At 61.3% G+C, this 18,000-nt stretch overlaps 1 protein-coding gene across 9 annotated transcripts; it reads right to left on the reverse strand.

Annotated features, from left to right (window-relative positions):
- Positions 1–628: 628 nt before the first annotated feature.
- RRP8 (ribosomal RNA processing 8) lies at positions 629–17,859 on the reverse strand. Of its 9 annotated transcripts, XM_054813868.1 has the most exons (18): positions 17,614–17,859; positions 17,314–17,530; positions 16,773–17,193; positions 16,535–16,664; positions 16,051–16,181; positions 15,792–15,888; positions 12,694–12,864; positions 8,534–8,839; positions 7,142–7,224; positions 6,334–6,472; positions 5,707–5,841; positions 5,488–5,611; positions 5,196–5,332; positions 3,478–3,591; positions 2,781–2,962; positions 2,261–2,486; positions 1,699–1,909; positions 648–1,529 (listed from the first exon to the last, which is right to left on the reverse strand). In XM_054813868.1, the coding sequence occupies exons 1-18, from the start codon at positions 17,704–17,706 to the stop codon at positions 1,261–1,263; spliced, it is 3,186 nt and encodes a 1,061-aa protein (XP_054669843.1). In that variant the 5' UTR covers positions 17,707–17,859; the 3' UTR covers positions 648–1,260. The 9 variants fall into 9 exon arrangements, with proteins under 9 accessions (XP_054669847.1, XP_054669848.1, XP_054669846.1 ...); XM_054813866.1 differs by having other exon boundaries at positions 642–1,529; positions 12,739–12,864; positions 16,773–17,530; XM_054813864.1 differs by having other exon boundaries at positions 644–1,529; positions 16,773–17,530.
- Positions 17,860–18,000: the final 141 nt, after the last annotated feature.

Genomic DNA, 18,000 nt, shown 5'->3' on the forward strand with positions numbered 1-18,000 from the left:
CTATGGAGTTGCAGCAGGACCTGCAGACGCAAGGATGGGAGGCAGAAGCCATCTCCCACATGGACAACCTTGGCATGGAAGCTTCCTGGCTCCGCTGCTCCAAGTGGAAAAGGTCCTCAGCTCTCTGCTGGGTGGCCTGAAGGAGGGGGGCCCGCCAGTCACCCTGCTGCTCTGCTGTCCTGTGAGCGCTGCAGCAAGGAGCAAGGATGCCTGCCACAGCCATGGCTGCACCGCACCCTGTGGGGCCACGGGTCCCAGGGAAGCAGCTGGAAAGCTGCAGCTGCTGCCAGCTGGAGGCACCTGCCTGGGTGCAATGGCAGGGCAGCCTGTGCTGCCTTCCCACCTCTGCCTTCCAGCACCCATGCCGCCTCCCGCCAGCACTGCTTCGGGGTGCCTTGGCAGGTCACAAGAGCTGGGCCAGCAGGTAGTGCTACCCTCCCCACCACCGACATACCTCCTGCTGTCTCACCTCCCTGCGGTCCACTTCCCGGTGCTGCTCAGCCAGTTGCTGCCTGCTTGCACCATCTCTCGCTCTGCCCAGCCCCGTCTGCTTCCCCCTGGCTGGATCAGAGCAGTGCAGAAAAGAAAAACACATCTGCTCACAGCACTGCTCCCTCCCAGGCACAACATCGGGGTTACATCTCCCTAGGACAGCTTTGCGAGCCCACACGCCTGGCTGGCCGTCAGGCTGTGCTACCTGTGGTGCTGCCCTGCCAGGTCTCCCCAGCGCTGTGTGCTCAGCACCTCATGCACGCTGCCAGCCCGCTACCGTGCCCAGAGTAAAGAAGCTGGAGCCCACAGACTGTGGGACTCCAGGCAGAGGGCACTCCAGCAGACAAGGGCATGTCTCTGCAGGAAGAGAGCTGGTCCCCGAGGTGAGTGACTTGAGGAAAGCCTGTGCCCTCCCTACTTCCGCCTGGAGTCAAACAGGATGGGCTGCAGCCACCGACCGCTCCCCCAGAAAAGACAAGCTCCAGGGAGGAAGGGCTCAGGGAACAGCAGCAGTGGAGAAGGCGGCCCCAGGTACAGAAATAAATCGATATATTAGTGTGTACAAAACATGCTGCTTCCTCTGTACAGTGCCCCAGCTGGGCACAGGCTCCCCACAGGGAGTTCACACATATATAAATAAGGCCCAGACAGCTGCAACGGTATTTACAGCCCGCGGGGGGCTAGCGCCTGCTCTGGGGCCAGCCCCACCAAGACTAGCTGCTACGCCCAGCCCGCGGGATCCTCCATCCCAGCCTGGACTGGCCAGGTTCATTTCAGGTCCACATCGAAGTCCAGCACCAGCAGCTTGGTCTCCTCCGTGCCATTGCGGCTGCCCACCGCACACACGAGCTTGGTGTTGGAGGCACGGATGCGCCACACTACGCCCCCACTGCCCCCACTCTCCAGTGCAACCAGGTTGCGCACAAACTCGCCCGTCTTGAGGTCCCAGAGCTTGACGGTACCATCGTCTGAGCTGGTCACCACAAACTTGGAGCTGAACTGTAGGCAGGTCACAGCACTCTGGTGCTTGCTGGGCCCTGGAAGCAGAGCGTGTCTGTTAGTCCTGTGCTCCCACCCCCAGCCCCAACCCCTTCAGGAGCACCCACTGCTGGGACATGTCTGCCCCGGCCATGTCTGGCAGCCAGGAGCAACACGACCCCCTCTGACGCCTGAGTGAGGGGAGCTGTTCCATCCTCCTGCACTCACCCTGCAGTGTCTGCAGGCACTGGCCCGTCTTGATGTCCCAGATCTTGACCGTGGAGTCAGCATTCCCAGACACAAGGATGTTGTCACGTAACTCCATGCCACTCGTGAGCGACTGGTGCCCCATGAGGGTGTGTAGGCAGTTTCCACTTTCTACGTCCCACACTCGAATCGATGTGTCCAGAGAGCCACTCACGATGTGTGTCCCATCAAACTGCCCAGAGAGACACAGATCAGCACGGCCTGCCCAGAAAGGGGAGAAGTGTTCTTCGCAGCCTGGTGTCAGAGACTTGGGGCACGGCAGGTGAAGTCCCACGTGCCCTTTGGCTAATCAGGGTGCACGTGTGCTTGGCAGCGTCTCCCCCCACGTAGCAGACATGGGGTGTGTGTTCCTGCAGTGCATGCGTGTGGGGGGGTCAGGGTGGAGGGGCAGAGTGTCTCACCGGCAGGGAACAGACATGGCCTGTGTGTCCCTGCCGTGCAGGCCTGGGGTGGGGAGACATGCCGGCACAGGCATGGCTTGTGTCCCTGTAGCACATGAGTGGGCGGGAAGGAAGGGTCTCACCTGCAAGGAGTAGACGCGGTTCGTGTGTCCCTGCAGTGTGTGGGTGCAGCTCTCGCTCTCAGGGTCCCACACTTTCACCGTGTAGTCATAGGCACCGCTCACCACTTTGTGCCCATCGTACTGCACGCAGCGCACGGCAGCCACGTGCCCCATCAGCACATGCAGACACTGCCCCGTCTCGATGTCCCAGAGGCGCAGAGTGGCGTCCCGCGAGCCACTCACAACCCTGCGGGCAAGGGCATGCTTGGAGCCTGATTGTGTCGGCTCTGGACCTCACCTAACTGAGATAACCCTGACACATGAGCTCCCTGAGGAGCAGCCCCAGCTCATCCTCCCCAGGGAGACCTCTTCCACACAGCATCTCTTTCAACTACAGATCAGCCCAAGCCCCGGGCACCTCTGCCTTTTCACCTGCCCTGCATCCCACGCCACAGGCTGGCCCAGGCCCCGAACGTTTCTACACCTCCACCTGCCCTGTTCCAGAGACCAGACTGGGCCCCGGATGCCGTCACACCCATACCTGTTCCCATGCAAGTGCATGCAGCGCACTGTGGACGTGTGCCCGTACAGCGTGTGCACGCATTCACCCGTGTCTGCATTCCACACTTTGAGTGTCCGGTCTGTGGAGCCGCTGATGACAATGCTGTCCCTCATCTGGGAAGACCACACACCCCCTGTGTGGCCAACCAGCGTCTGCACACACTGCAAAGAACACAATGCGAGACACCGGGTTGGGAAGGGCTGAACAACACAGCAAGAAGGAAAAGCAAAGCATAGGACTTCCTCCGGGCAAGAGACCGGTAAGGATCTTCAGGTCAGCAACCCCTCCCTTGGGCTCCCCCGCCCCAAGTCCTCTCCATGATAATGATCACTTGCTTTCCTAAACCCAACCAAGCCTCTCGCCCTTCCTGGATTTCCAGGAGGGTGATCCATGCTTACTGACTGCCAGTGAAAACACACTGTGTGTGTGGCCACCTCTCACTTATTTGTTACTGCACCACGGACTCGTAGCTTCAGACAGCTCTTCCCACTGCTCCTGCAGCCGCAGGATCTGTCAAATCCTCTCCCCAGCTACGTTTTGCAGAAAGAAGATAAACGCACCTAAAAGGCCACCGTGCCTCCCACGCCTCCACCCACTCCTGCAGCCATGCAGAGGACCGGCGTGACTCGGTGTGCCCCTGGAGCGGCCTAGGACATGACTACGGACAACAGCTCACCTCTCCAGTGACAGCGGACCACACTTTGAGCGTGTTGTCATCTGAGCCACTGACTATCCGGTTGCCACAGAACTGCAGGCAGGTAATGACGTGGTCATCGTGTCCCTTCAACACCTGCATGGAGAACAACATGAGTTGGAGGGAGGTGAGGGCAGCTCAGAGCCCCGGGGCCTGCAGAACCTCGGGCCTCAAAAGCAGCCTTTGAGAATGGTGGGGAAGCCGTAAGTGCTGAGAGGAGGAAGAAGAGACAGGTCCCTGTGATACCTGCGACCTCCCTGCTGCTCCTCTGCAGAGCAGCAGCTACAGCAGGGGCCGGGGGGCATTTGGTGGCTACAGCTGGGGGATGGTGGGCTACTCGGGGACACCGAAACATGGGTGGACCGCTGTGGCTAAGGCGGCCACACAAGCTATTGAGCTCAGAGCTGATGTTCTGCCTTACATCAAAAACTGGTGGCCCCCAGCCAGAGCACATTTAGGACCACCAGCTCCATTTCCAGATGGTGGAAGGCAGGCAGCGCAAAAAGAGCTGTGCACCAGCTGCCACCTCCCCAGCGTGGTGAGCGATGTGCGAAGAGGTGAGCAAAGGTGGGTGATGACCGAGCAACATCTGCAGGCAGGCAGAGATCAGGCAGGTTGGGCAGGACCCCAGGGAACGAGGAGGCACGTCAGACAGATGTGGCCAAGCCACGGGGAGGGCAGCGTGAGGGCAAGCGGCAGCTCAGTGTGAAAACAAGCCCAGAGCCGCCCTTTGCAGGGAATGTGTTGAACTTCCCCTCAGCCAGGGGAAGGTACAGGGCGGATGTCCCTGTGGGCTGACATCCCTGTGGGCAGCGCCCCAGAGCTCAGCTCACGGGGGGCAGACACCCAGGTGTTGGGGGTCTCAGGAAAGCGCTGCCTGGTGCCAGTCTGCTGCTGGGGGTGCAGTCCTCGCAGGGACGGCAGCGTGTGGAGCACCGCTGCTCACCTCGGGTGCCACCAAGGCAGGGGCTTGGAGAAGGGGCTGGGAACTCCGGGGGCCCAGACAAGTCTCCGGAGGTGGGGAGCAGCAGGATGGGGACTGTTACCCGAGAGACTGGGAGAAGGGGCGGCAGGGGCTCTGCTCTCCCAGCCTCCTGGACAGGGACGAGGGGCAGGCAGGGACCTTGGCAGGGAGAGACAAACCCAACAGCTGAGTGTTCCGGAACCTCGTACCAGGGACAAGGCTGGGCTGAGCCCCAGAAGGGCTGTACCACTCCCCGGGTGCCAAGGTTGGCTGCAGCCCGGCCACAGGTGCTCAGAGAAGGGGCAAAGGGATGGAAACCCCCTTCTCTTGGGTCCAGGGTGACCCTTTCTCTGCTGCAGAACTGCAGCCCTGTACCAGCCACTGCAGCAATCCCCGAGATCAGCTGTGCTGCCAGCCAGAGCACACGGGAAGCTCCAAGTAAGCTGTGCTGTGGATCTGGTCTCTGCAGGCAAGGAGAGGAGGTGCAGGAAGCTGGCAAGACCTATAGCTTCAAGGACCTTTACATTCAAGTATTTCCAGGTGAATGCCTCTGGCCTGTGCCTCCTGAAGACAGGTTGGATTTGTGAATCTTTTCCTGAGGCACTTTTAAAATTGTTAGTGTTGTTCTCATCCTATTGGTCATGGATATTTCTCTGCTACTTCCTTCCTGTACCAGCTTCCTACATGTCAAAGCTCTAGACTCTCATTCTCAGCAAGGACTCCTGAATGCACCCACCTTGGGGGCTTTAAGCTCCCCGCTGCGCCAGTTCATGTCAATTTTGTGCTGCCGCATGAAGGCAAATTTCCAGGGGCTGTACATGAACCCAGGACTCAGCAGGCGCCGCTTCCGCAGGTTCAAGGGCTCCTCAATGCCTACAGGAGGAAAACACAGGGGGATGCCTCACAGTACACAGGAGGTCCATGCCCGCACCATGCTAAGATGATGCACATCTGTGGGAGCCGTGGGCTACCCCACCACAGATCCCAGCCACAATGGGCCACATGCCATATGGAGGAGGGGTCTTTACCTTCTTCGCGGCATTTCTCTCTCCAAAGCAGGTTATCTTCAGCCAAGACCCTCCAGTAGCGACAGGTCTGGGCAGCACGGAGCAGGTCCCGAGGCTCCAGGAACGAGAGGACGTAGAGTGCCAGCTGCAGGAGGGGAAGCCAAGTCACAAGGGCACAGGGGGCTCCCATGGGAACTGGTGCACAGCACCGAGGCCAGCCTCTCCCTTGCCACAACTCACCTCCTTGGGCAGCAGGGAAATGAAGTCTCTCTGGAACTGGGGTTCAATGACCTGCATCATGTACTTGATTTGGGAGGGCTCGCAGCGGTCAATGAGCTCATCCAGAGCAAGCAGCTTCTCTGGGCCACTCCACCGCTGAGGAGAGGGACAGCAGTCATGATGCCTGCACACACAGCAGGCCCTCACAGGCTCCCCTGTGGCTCTGTGCAGTGCCTGTGCCCCCACCCCAACCCTAGCAGATGCCAACCAGCACAGGCACAACAGGCTAGCCGGGCCACTGGAGCAGGCCAGGGCTCTGCTGCCTAGATCTCAAGACAGAGAGGAGCCACGGAGATGGGGCTGGGAGCTCTGTGAGCCACATAAGATGGAACACAGGTGCTGTGTGATGGCAGACAAAGCAACACCACTCCAGGATGAAGGGGAGCAAGAGGGGACTAACACCACTTCTCTGCTCCTTCACCTGGGGCAAAAACTCACTAAAAGTCCCCCGTGGGACCCAGACACCTGCTGTGGTGGGTTTCACACAGACAGACTCCCCAGGGCTTGGCTCCCCTCCCACCCACCCATCAAACCCAAAGCTTCTTGGTCCCTCCAGGGCGAGCCCTTTGGCAAGGCTCCCGAGCCCACCTGGAAGGTGCGGAGCCAGTCCTGCAGCTCTGGTGGAGGGGCGACCGAGGGGATGCGGCGGCGCCGAGCCTGGCCTGCCTTGGCGTTGCGCAGGTCCCCAAAGGTGGTGGTGGGACTGGGCATGCAGGGTCCCAGTGTCCTGGGCCACAGACAGGGAGAGACCAAAGCAAAGGTGAGACATGCCAATGCTACTCTGGGCCACGCTGTGTGAACCATTCTCACAACGGAGGTCCCCGTAAGCCACAAGGTATGACCCTCCCACCAAGCTAACCCCCTTCCCCATGACTTCCACCGGGACCACAGCTTCTCATGCGGTGCCCTTAGCCCAGCCTGCTCTACAGAATGATGGAGCCACAGACTGGTCGAGGCTGGAGGCACCTCTGGAGGTCGTCGGGTCCAACCCCTGCTCAAGCAGGACCACCCAGATGGCTTTTGCACCCCTCCAAAGATGGAGACTCCACAACCTCAGCAGGACACCTAGATGACTGAGGGACAGGACTGGTGGAAGGAGATCTTCCCACCCCCCCAGGTCGACTCGTGGCTCAGCATGCAGAGCACTCATCTTTGCAAGCGAAAAGCTTGGCCCCATCTTCTCTGCTCTCTCTCACCAGATGTTCAATCATCACCCAGTTCATACATGGGTGCTGAGGCCCTGGCCCAGGTTGCCCAGAGAAGCTGTGGCTGCCCCTGGCTCCCTGGCAGTGTTGAAGGCCAGGTTGGATGGGGCTTTGGGCAACCTGGGCTAGTGGAGGGTGTCCCTGCCCATGGCAGGGGGTCGGTCTGTGATTCTATGATTCTATGATCTTACCTGCTGTACTCAGAGCCCTTGCACAGCTTTTTACCAGGGGAAAGCGCCCTGCCATCCAGGCCGTTCTCCGATTTCCGCTTCATCTGCAAGGAGAAGGCAAGTTAAAGCAGGCTGGAGCAGAGCCCTCTGCACACATTGTGGGTCACAGACTTTCTGCTAAAAGTGACAGAGTAGGAGACCCAGCCTAGCAAGTCTTCCGAGCCCACGCTCACGTTGGGGACCCACAGAGGGAAGCTGAAGGTCACCTCAGCTCTAGCGCTGGCAGAAGAGTTAACTTCTGTGGGAAAAATGGAACTTGGTCCTTCCAAGGGGAGTATCAGACCTGATGGGGAAGAGTCAGCAAAACAGCTACACAGGGACAAAAACAGTGGCTGAGAAAACCTACTGGTACATCTGCTTGGCCCTTCTCCAGGCACAGTTCAACATGGAGCAGGCAGCCCCGAGCCTGAGCAGGGAACTTAGCAGGCTGAAGCCTCCTGGCAGACCTGCCCTGCAGCTGGGCCCTGGAGCTGCTCAGCTGCTGCACTGGCACCCCACAGCTTCAGGGAGAGCTGCACTGGGATGCACGGCAGACCGCACCCCGACATGGTCGCATCAGGGGGAACCTGCATCCTTCTGGCTCTGTGCAAGTGGTGCAGGGCTAACAGGAACTGTGGGGAGAGCAGCGTGGCTACCAGACAGCACTGGCAGCCACCTGAAGGTGCGCGTGGGGCTCCCCCAACCCGGGTTGGAAGCTGGGGGCTCCTTCCCTCTCGTAACTGATCTGGGCACCAGCTGCAGCCCTGCACTCAGGGCTGGCCGGGACTTCTCACCACTACGCCCTCATCCCGCAGAACCCCCCCGAGGCCTCTGCCTGACACCCCCCCCCAGCAGACTCCTGCTGCCCCGATAAGGCTCCGTGCTGTGATGCAGGGACCTCAGGCAGAGCAGGGTGGCTCCACCAGGGACGGGCATGGCTGGGGACTGCCAGCAGCACTCGGACAGGCTGGGACGGTGCCTCCTTCCCCCAGCCCTAACAGCCAGGCGGGCCAACGATCACTGCCAAGCATGATCTGCACGGCGGAGCTCCCAGCCCAGCCAGCACCCAGCTGACAGTCCCGAGCTCCCCGGCTGGCCCGCAACACCCCAGCGCATCCCAGGCTCTGCAGCAGAAATTACAGCTGGACACCTCCCCATGCAAAGAGCTTCAAGTGCTATGGCAGCCCACGGCCCTTCTGGCACCACTACCACTGCGAGTAGCAGATGCCTGTCGGCTCTGAGGCCATCAGCTACCAGGACGGGACCACAGGCAACGTGCCAGCATGGGCTCCTGCAGAGAGCCACCAACCGCATGGGCAGCCCCACTCTTTGGGGCAAAGCCCTCACCTGGGGCCGTGCTCCCAGCAGGGTTACCTTGGGCCGCATGTGACGGAGGAGGCCACCGTCCTCTGTCCGCTGCAGGTAGTCTATCCAGCGCTCTCCAATGGTGTAATAGAAGTAGATGTTGCTGCCATCCTCCCCTTCCTCACTGTAGCAGCTCCCCTCTTCCTCTTCTTCCTCCTCCTCCTCCTCCTGCTCCCCGCAGACTGTGGAGCTGACTGGCTCCTGCCTCCCTTGCCCGCTGGAGCCATCAGCCTCTGGTCCCGACCCCGGGCTCCCTTTCCCAGAGTGCTCCGGTTCCCAGGGGCCTGAAACATCCTCCTCCTCCTCTGCCACCACCTACAATACAGGGAGAGGCAGGGTCAGTTTGTCTGCTGCAGCTCTGCACCCCAGCTCACAGGGGGCCCTGGGCTGGGAGACATGCTGGGGAGCTGAGGGGCTGCCAGTCGGAGCAACAGCCCAAGGAACACTCAGGCTTCCCTCTGCAGTACAAGAGGGGGTGATGAGCTAAGCAGTGCCAGAGAGGGGAAGAGGGGAGCAGACAGCTGAGCTAAGGAGCTCCCTGGGGTCACGGGGCAGCTATGGCCAAGCGCAATCTGCAGACAGGTCACCTCCCAGCCGCACAAGGAAGCACAGCTCCAACGTGACCAAATTACGTGGCAGCTGGCAACTCTGTGGCTGAGCAGAAAACATAAATGCTGCAGGAGCATCAGTGGTGCTGAGCAATACCAAACCTGCCAGCTCCACCTCTGCGCAGCGAGCAGTGTCCCTGCCTGCAGCAGGGAACAGCCCTCTGCCCTTTGTTTGCCAAAGCAGGGAGCAGGGCTGCTACGCATGTGGGCTGCTGTGCGTGGGCAGGACCCACACCGGAAAGGAAGCACGTGCTGCGTTTCAGCCGTCAGCGCGGTGCCGAAGTCCCTTCACCCTCCAGCCGATCTGAGCAGAAGCAATGATTACTCAAGAGGTCGTGAGCAGTGTGTGCCCACCTAACGCCACCTGCACCCTTCCTCCCCCAAGAAAGCAGCACTGTGAGTAACACCACAAAAAAAAAAAAAAAAAAAAAAGCAGAAGTATTCAGTAATTACTTGGAGGAAGCAGAACAACGCCCCTTTATCACACGGGAATGAGGAACTGCCAATACACCAATAAAACACCTCCATCAGCAGCCCAGGATAATTTGCACCTAAGAGTCCTAGAGAATAGTGCAAGAGATCACCAGCCCACAGCAATTATTTTTTGTAAATCTTGGAATACAGGAGAAACTGCAAAGGCTAGGAGAGTGTGAAAGTTGTGCCAAAACTGAGGAAGGCAGGAGAAAAACAGGTCTTTACATAGCCTGGTGTCTGGCAAGACAGAGGCCAGCACAGGATTCAACAAGTACAAGATAAGTGACAGTGATATGCTTTGTACCAGCTGATCAGACTTTAGGAAAATAGGTCTTTTCAAATAAAGTTGAGTTTATTCCTTGAAGTGTTACATTTGGTTAAAAAAAGCAATTACATAAATCACATCGATGAGACATACTCATACACTTGTAAGGTTTGACCAGGGCATAGGCTTCTGATGAAAAGACTGGCATGCCACGGTGAGATGGCTTAGACCAAGAAAGAGTCAGCGAGCAGGTCTCAAAACGTACCTGTCAATGGGAAACAGCAGATTTTCTGCTGATGGGCCTAGTGCAGACCCGTGGACAGCAGTCGCTATTTGGTTTATTCACACTATGGAAGTAGATAAAAACTTTTCCAATTACATTTTAAGACACACTCAGATAGGTAGCAAGGACAGGACAGTCACACAGTGTGATCTGCATCACTTGGTAAGCTGGGGTCACCCACATTAAATGCGTTTCAGTACACCCAGAGGCAACGTTCTCCATCTAAAGACAGGGAGAGCGGGGCCAGCTAGGCACCAGGGACTGCGCATCCTGTAAAGCAGTAACTGAAAAGGATTGTGGGGTTGCATCCAGCACAAGCTTCAGGCTCAAAAATCTGAAGAGGGAAGAAGCACAAGCAGGGAAGCAGTACTACCCCCAGTGCTGCCCTACACACTCGGGTCCTGCAATGCCCAATCCACATTTTTAAACAGAAGACTTAACAATTGAAGATATTGCTCAATCTCCTCCCCCAAATCAAAGATGATGAGGGGACTGGAGCATCTCTCGTACGAGGAAGGGCTGAGAGCTGGGTCTGTTTAGTCTGGAAAAGAGAAGACTGAGAGGGGATCTCATCAATACTTATCAATATCTAAAGGGCAGGTATCAAGAGGATAGGGCCAGACATTTTTCAGTGGTGCCCAGTGATAGGACAAGGGGCAACAGGCACAAACTGGAGCACAGCAAGTTCCACCTGAGCATGAGGAAAAACTTCTTCCCTCTGCAGTAACCGAGCCCTGGGACAGGCTGCCCAGAGAGGTTGTGGAGTCTCCTTCTCTGGAGAGATTCCAAACCCGCCTGGGCACCATCCTGTGCAACCTGCTCTGGGTGATCCTGCTTTGGCAGGGGGCTGGACTGGATGATCTCCAGAGGTCCCTTCCAACCCCTACCAGTCTGTGATTCTGTGAAATGATTCAAATCTAGAGAAAATGTTTTCATAGAATCATAGAGTGGTTTGGGTGGGAAGGGACCTCAAAGCCCATCTAGTTCCAACCCCCTGCCATGGGCAGGGACACCCTCCACCAGCCCAGGTTGCCCAAAGCCCCATCCAACCTGGCCTTGAACACTGCCAGGGAGCCAGGGGCAGCCACAGCTTCTCTGGGCACCCTGTGCCAGGGCCTCAGCACCCTCACAGGGAAGAATTTCTTCCTTAGATCTCATCTCAGTCTCCCCTCTTTCAGCTTAAGGCCATTACCCTTGTCCTGTCACTTCCCGCCCTTGTCAACAGTCCCTTGCCAGCTTTTTCTTTTGTAGGAGAAGAAAAGGCTATTTGGTCACAACACAAAAATGCACCTGGGGAAGGAAAAATCCAGCTGCTTTATAGGGCTCCAACTAAGCACTGCAATGTTTATTGCAGTTAGGGCTGAGTTTATTTGCATTTAGAAATTAGGCCTCAGTGCAGACGTTCTGAAGTGCCCAGCCCTGGAGAGGTTCCCCAGACCAGAGGCAGACCGGTCACCCCCACACCACCCAGTTAGACTGGACCCTGTTTGGCAGGTGGGCTTGGAGCAGGGGTGGACTCAGGCAAGAGACAGCAACCAGACAACAAGGCACAAGCCAGCAGCCTGGACACCGCTGTTCAGGAACAGCACCAAGCCCGGCGTTCTCAAGCACTTCCTCTGACATCTAGAGCCGGGGGTCAGATCTAGGTCTTGGATGGTAACAAACCCCAGGACGATGCTCCCGGGGCAGCACGGCCGCTGGCATCTCCCAGGCAGTAAAACACCTTCCCATAACCATCCTCCCCTGACTGCACAGCATGCTCAAGGGCTTGGCAGGGCAGAGCCGCTCTTAGGAGAGTGACTTTCCTCAGCCCCACAGACAGCATGGCAGGAAGAGGTGCTCCTGAAGAAGTCCACAGAGCTGGGCTGGGTGCGTGCCAGCCCAAGCAGGCAGCGTGCTGGCCGCCGCTCTCCACAGACAAGGCAGACGACCGGGTAGAAAGCTTGGCAAGAGACATGGACTCTGGCCTCCTCGGCTGTCGGTCCAGGGGAAGAATCTCTCTCCACACCCAGTTCTGGCCTCCAGCGATGAACAATTAGTGGACCTTAACAACTGTCTGCAGGAGACCTACAGATGGCTAGCTGCTCTCGGGTAGAGGAGGCAGCAGGAAGCACGAGTGTCCGCTGGGGTCAGAGCATTGTTTCTATCAGGGATGTCAGGGCAGACCCGTCACTGCAACCAGAGCAGCCCCCAGCAAGGGTCTGTGCTCAGGGGCTGCTGCAGCCTCTGGCAGGACACCACAGAGCCAGCTGGGTCCCGAGTGTCTCAGCCTCCCCGTCAGGACGCTCTCCAAAGCAAGCTGCCACCTTGCAGGGAAGCTGCAGACAGACCGCTTGGCTGATCAAAAGGGCGCAGCACTCCTCGGGCCTCCCTGTTCCAGTGCCCAAAGCAGATGTGTCTCCTCCCCCGAAAACCTCCCCATCCCTCTACCAGCTACTGCCTCTCCAGCACGAGATACCCTCCCCTAATTCCTGCACTGCTGGAGGCAGGATCACCCCGATGCCAGGTAGGCAGGGGAACTCTACCTTTCTTTTCCTACCTGAGGCACAGGAGCTTTACTGTCCCCCTGCAGACCAGGGCTCACCCTCGCAGCTTCCTCACTGCTTGGCCTCCTCCTGCAAGTCATCCGCTGACTGTTCAGCTCCAAGATGCGGGTGGTGATGCCCTTGACATGGAGAAGATCATCAAGTGAGTTGAAGCCCTTCAGTTCCTGTGAGAAGAGAAGTAAGATTCAAGATGGAGCTGAGCAGCCCAGGGAGCAGCCTCAAAGCAGGACCAAGCTCTCTCACAGCCTCCTCAGAAAGGCTCTCTTTCCCAGATGGTCCAGACCCACCAGCCCCCTTTAGGCCTTCAGGGGAAGGGGGTCAGGGTGCCACAGCAGGGCGGTACCTCTGTACTGCAAGTCCTCACTGCTGCTCCCATCCAAGGGAAGGGATGCTCTCTGCCCAAAACAGCCGTTCCCATGTAATCCTCTCATTTCCACAAGCTTTCCCTGCCCTGAGTGACAACCACGATGCCTAGTGACATATACCTGCGAGGAACAGGCAACCAGAGCTGCTACTAACAAGGGGACTAGCAGCCCAAAAGCTCAGAAAGGGGAATTGTGCCTTCCAGCTCACTAGTACCAAGACTGGGAGCACTCCCTGGCCCACACAGCCAATCTCCCTTGTCTGCAGTGCCACGGAACGAGAACATCCCCAGGCACACACAGACGCACATGTGTGTGTGAATGCAAGGCACCCACCGTCCTGCAAAACACCAGGTCAAGTACTGCCTAGCCCTGCGCTCAAAACCACGCGTTACCACCCATCGTACAGACTCCAGGCAGCTTCTGCCACAAGCCTGAAGGGCCTAAACCCAACAGGGAAGGCCTGGCTGTTACCACAGGGCAGGATCCCAGGGTGGAAAGATCCACCCTGCCTGGCTAATAGAAACAGGGTTCCAATCATCCTTTCAAATTTGTCACGCATCACTTTAAGGCACTCCTGCTGCTTCTTCCCTGTAAACAGTTTTACCCAAAAGCACGGCTCTAGTGTTAAACCCTATTTCTGTCAATCCACCCTCACCTGTTCTCATACCAGCAGTCCTTTTGTTTAAATCTCTCTTGCTCTTCTGCCTCCACAGTGTTTACATTCCAGCTGTATTTATAGCTGGTCACCCTGCCCCTCTCAGCCTCCTCTTTTCCAGGCCAAAAAAAGTCAAGCTCTTCTAGTCTCGCCTTGCCAAGCCAGCCTCCCCTTTCCCCGATTCCTTCTGCCTCGCTCCTCTGCCTGCTTCAACACGGATGCTATATTCCAACCATGATCCCGCCAAGTTCTCCATGGCATTAATGGCAAACAGGTGGCATCAATCTTCCTGTCTCTGCTAAAAGCATCACAGCAGATACAGCCCAAGATCACGCTTACCTTTTTCATGGCTGTGTCACACTGGTAGCTCAGTCATCAGGCAGGCTGTTCTCCTGCTCTGTCATTTCCAGATGACAGAGCTAAACAGTCAATCAAGGGGGAGCAGCAGGATTCCCAGCCCACGGTGACCACACCAGACAGGCTTCTACGCCTTCCTGCTCCTGCCCGTTCCACCCAGGAACTCATTTTTTTCTGCTCTTAGCATGCAACGTCATCTGCCACCAGCCCCCGAGGCTCTGCCCCAAATCCCAGAAACAAGGAAGCTGCAGAGCTGGGCAGGCCCGCCCGCAGAAGGGAAGAGCCGACGCCGCCTGCGCCGGGCCGCACCTGCCCCCGCTCCGCGACCGCCTCGGCACGACCGGCTCCCTACGTGGCGTGCGAACGGCCCGTCTCCCGGCGGCAGCCCCAGCAGGGCCCCGCCGCTGCGCCCAGGGGCGGCCCTCGGCCCGGGGGCGAAGCGAGGGCCAGGCACGGCCCCGCCTGCCCGCCCCGAGCACGGCTGCGGAAACCGGGGCAAAGCAGCGCTGCTGTTCCGGCGCTCCCGCGGCCTGCCCTCCGCCCGCTGGCGATCGGCTGCCCCAGGCCCGGACCACGTACTCCAGACCGGCTTCGCCTGGCGCCCGGCACCGGCACCTCCTGCCCGGCTCCGCTTCCCCGCGGCCCAGGCGCTTCGCTCCGCTGTCCCCCCGCCGCCCGCCTCCCGGGACAGCTCCCCGCAGACCACCGGGCCCCGCCGCCCCCGCCCAGGCCCGGCCGCACCGGGCCGCCCCCGCCCGCACCTCTCTCTTCCGCACGATGCCGCGGGCGCGGCGGCGGCCGATGCCGCTGAGCGCGCCCTCGAGCTCGGCCACGCCGGCGCGGTTGATGTCCAGCTTCCCCCCGCCGGGGCCCGGGCCGCCCGGCCCCGACATCCCCCGGCAGGAAACGCCGCCGCCGCCGCCGCCCCGCAGGCCCCGCGCGCACTGCGCAGGCGCCGCGGCGCCCCGCCCCCGCCCCCGGAAGGCACGGCCGTGCGGAACCAGCAGCTTTATTGGGCAGGGCGCCGCGCGGGGCGGGGCTAGCGCCGCTTGTAGAGGCAGGGCCGCAGGCGCAGCCCGGGCGCGGGGCGGTGGTGGCGGCGGGGAGGGCCCGTCTTGGCGAACTCCAGCAGGTGGAAGAAGGCGCTGGACAGGTCCTGCGGCGCCGCGTCTCAGCGACCGGCCTCCCGGACCCCGTGCCCCACACCACACCCCCGCAAGCCCCGGGACCACCAACCCACTCCCGGACTCCAATGCCACCTCCCGCAGGCCCCGTGCCATGCCCCATGCGTGCCGGGTCCCCCCCGTACCCCCAGACCCCAGCACCACAACCTCCGTGGGCCCCCTGAACACCACCCCAGACCCCATCAGTACAACCCCCACACGTCCAGATCCCCCATCCAGATCCCCCAGACCCCAGCACCACAACCTCCATGGGCCCCGGGTCCCCCAGACCCCATCCCCGCAGTCCCCAGGTCCCTCAAACCTCCCGCCCGGACCCTCAGCACCATAGCCCCCGCATGCCATGGGTGCCCCCCCCCCCCCCAATTCGCTGTCACCGCCCCCAGGCCCATTCCCTGCTGGCACCAGACTGGGCTGTGCCGCCCTGCCCTGCTGCCAGAAGGGTGGTCTCTGGCTGCCAGGGACCACGGGCTCCTTCTCCCTGGTTCCCAAGGGCCCAGTGCACCCAGCGCAGGGCACACCCGAGGACACACCTTGGAGACACTTTTGAAGCCCAGCTGAGCCATGGCATTCACAAAGGCTCGGATGTCCTCAAAGCGGCTGGCCACCTCAGCCACCATCAGGGTGCCCCTGCAGAACACCCCAGCCCTGAGCAGCCATGGCACAGGCAGCTCCCAGGGCACAGCCCAGCACCTCTGCTCCTCACCACCCGTCTGAAGGCCAGGCTGTGCCTCCCAGTCTCACCCCGATGCCTCCTGCCCCCAACCACTCGGCACCGGCGTCTCTGCCTACCCCTGCTTCAGCACGCGGTTGGCCTCTTCCAGGATCTCCTGCAGGTTGGTGCCCATCAGCGCCAGGCAGAACACCGCGATGTCCACTGACTCGTCTACCAAAGGCACCTGCCAGACACCAACCAGGACACTCTCCCAGGAGGAGGAGGATGGTGACAGGGCTGGGGCAACCCTTCCGTGCTTTGCCACTCCCCAGGCTCTTGGACTCAACCGAGCATCTTCTCCGGGGCGCCCGCAGATGGAGGCGCCCCGGTTTTCCAGACAGATGCATGCTCCCTCTTGCGCACGGGGCCCTCAGGATCCCCGACGCCCCCTCTCCCGTCCCCCACAATCGCCACCCCAACCCACCACCCCTGCAACCTGCCAGGCAGTGCACAGCGCACCCTGCCAGCCCCCACCAACACCCTGCTCAGTGCGATGCACGCATTGCCGACACACCACTGCATCCGCCTGCGGAGCTGCCGTCCCTCACCCCATCCCCCTACCTTGGCCATGTCGCAGACGGTGACCAGCGGACTCAGAGGTACCAGGTCGAAGGAGTGAACCTTGTTCCTGACGCTGCTCGCAATCTTGCAGTCACCGCACCCAAAATCCGCCACCACCAGCGAGGCTGGCCTGGGGGGAGCGGGGGCTCAGGACGCTCCTTCCCCCTCGCCCCACCACCTCGGCTCGGAGGCGGCCCCAGGCCCTGCTCTCCGGCACTCCCCAGTTCTGCCCACTCACCGCCGCCGCAGGTAGCGGATGATGCGATGGACGGGGTTCTCCGGCCAGCGCCCCACTTGCTGAGCAAAGCCGCGGTGGTAGATCTCGAACGCTTCGGGGTCGGTCTGGAAGAGCTGTGCTGCCTCCCGGCTGGTAGACGTGTAGAGCTGCTGGTTGATGTACCGGAACCGGGCAGCCAGGAGCCGTTCCTCCATCCGTGCACGCAGGGCTGCCGACCGTCCCGAAGGAGCCGCTCCCAGGCCGGGCGGCTCCGGGACGCCCGGTCCCGCGCCCTGCTCCCCGCCGGGGCCCGCCCGCGGCTCGTCCTGCTGGCGCCGCTGGTTCTTCTGCTTGTTCCTGTGCCGCCGCCGGCTCAGCCTCCCCGCCGGCTCCCCGCCCGCAGCCCCCGTCCCCAGCGCCCCGGGCAGCTCAGCCGACGCGTCTGGGGGGACCAAGTGGGAAGTCAGGGCGGCGGCGGGCGGCCCCCGACCAGGGCCCCCCAGCATGCCCGGCCTGGCCCCGGCGCCCTGGCGCTGCCGCCGAGCGGGGCGGGCGGTGGTACCTCTGTCCGGGCACTGCCCGCTCTGCTGCGCCTCCCGCTCCGCCCGGGGCTCCCCGGAGCCGGCCGGGCCCCCGTCCTCCGCCGCAGCCCGGCGCCTGGCGGCCTGCCTCCGCTCGCCGGGCCGCTTCCGCGCGGGCTCGCCGTCCCGGCCGGGCTCGGCCGCGCAGTCCCCCGGTAGCCGCCGCCGCCGCCGCTTCCCCGCCGCTGCCGCGGGGGCCTGCGGAGGGCGGGAGGCCGGTCACCTCCGCCGCGCCCAGGGACCGGCCCGGCCCGCCGCGGCCCCGTGCGCGCTCCCCTTACCGGGCGGCCCGGGCCCTCGGGGACACCGCGGGGCCCCGACCGGGCCCGGGCGGGACCCTCCGCCCCATCGTTCCACTCCGCCTCCGCGAACATGGCCCGGCGGCCGCGGGGCCTGCCCGGGCCGGGAACGGGAACGACGGCCGGCTCAGCGACCTGGAACGGGAACGACGGTCCCCGCCGCCGTTACCCACGTGCGCCGCGGAGGGCCCAGAGCGGCCCCGGCAGCACCCGCGGAAACAACACCCCCCTGCGGCCGGGAGGACGAGCGGCCTGGCTGCGCGGGGCTGTACCTCGGGCGCCCCGCCCCCGCCCGGTTAGCCCCGCCCCCGCCCGGTTAGCCCCGCCCCCGCCCGGTTAGCCGCGCCCCCGGCGCCGTGCGCCCCGCCC

This window comes from Grus americana, chromosome 1, assembly GCF_028858705.1.
Source record: "Grus americana isolate bGruAme1 chromosome 1, bGruAme1.mat, whole genome shotgun sequence".
In the NCBI taxonomy this organism is placed as follows: domain Eukaryota; kingdom Metazoa; phylum Chordata; class Aves; order Gruiformes; family Gruidae; genus Grus; species Grus americana.

Bases quoted from the DNA above. Each gene is read 5' to 3' on its own strand.
- RRP8 (XM_054813864.1), bottom strand. From the start codon at position 17,706: ATGTTCGCGGAGGCGGAGTGGAACGATGGGGCGGAGGGTCCCGCCCGG. The intron at 16,665-16,772 runs GTGAGTGGGCAG...CGCTCCCCCCAG, and splicing joins ATCCGCTACCTGCGGCGGCG to GCCAGCCTCGCTGGTGGTGG. The intron at 2,963-3,477 runs GTGAGCTGTTGT...TGTTCTTTGCAG, and splicing joins GGTCCGCTGTCACTGGAGAG to TGTGTGCAGACGCTGGTTGG.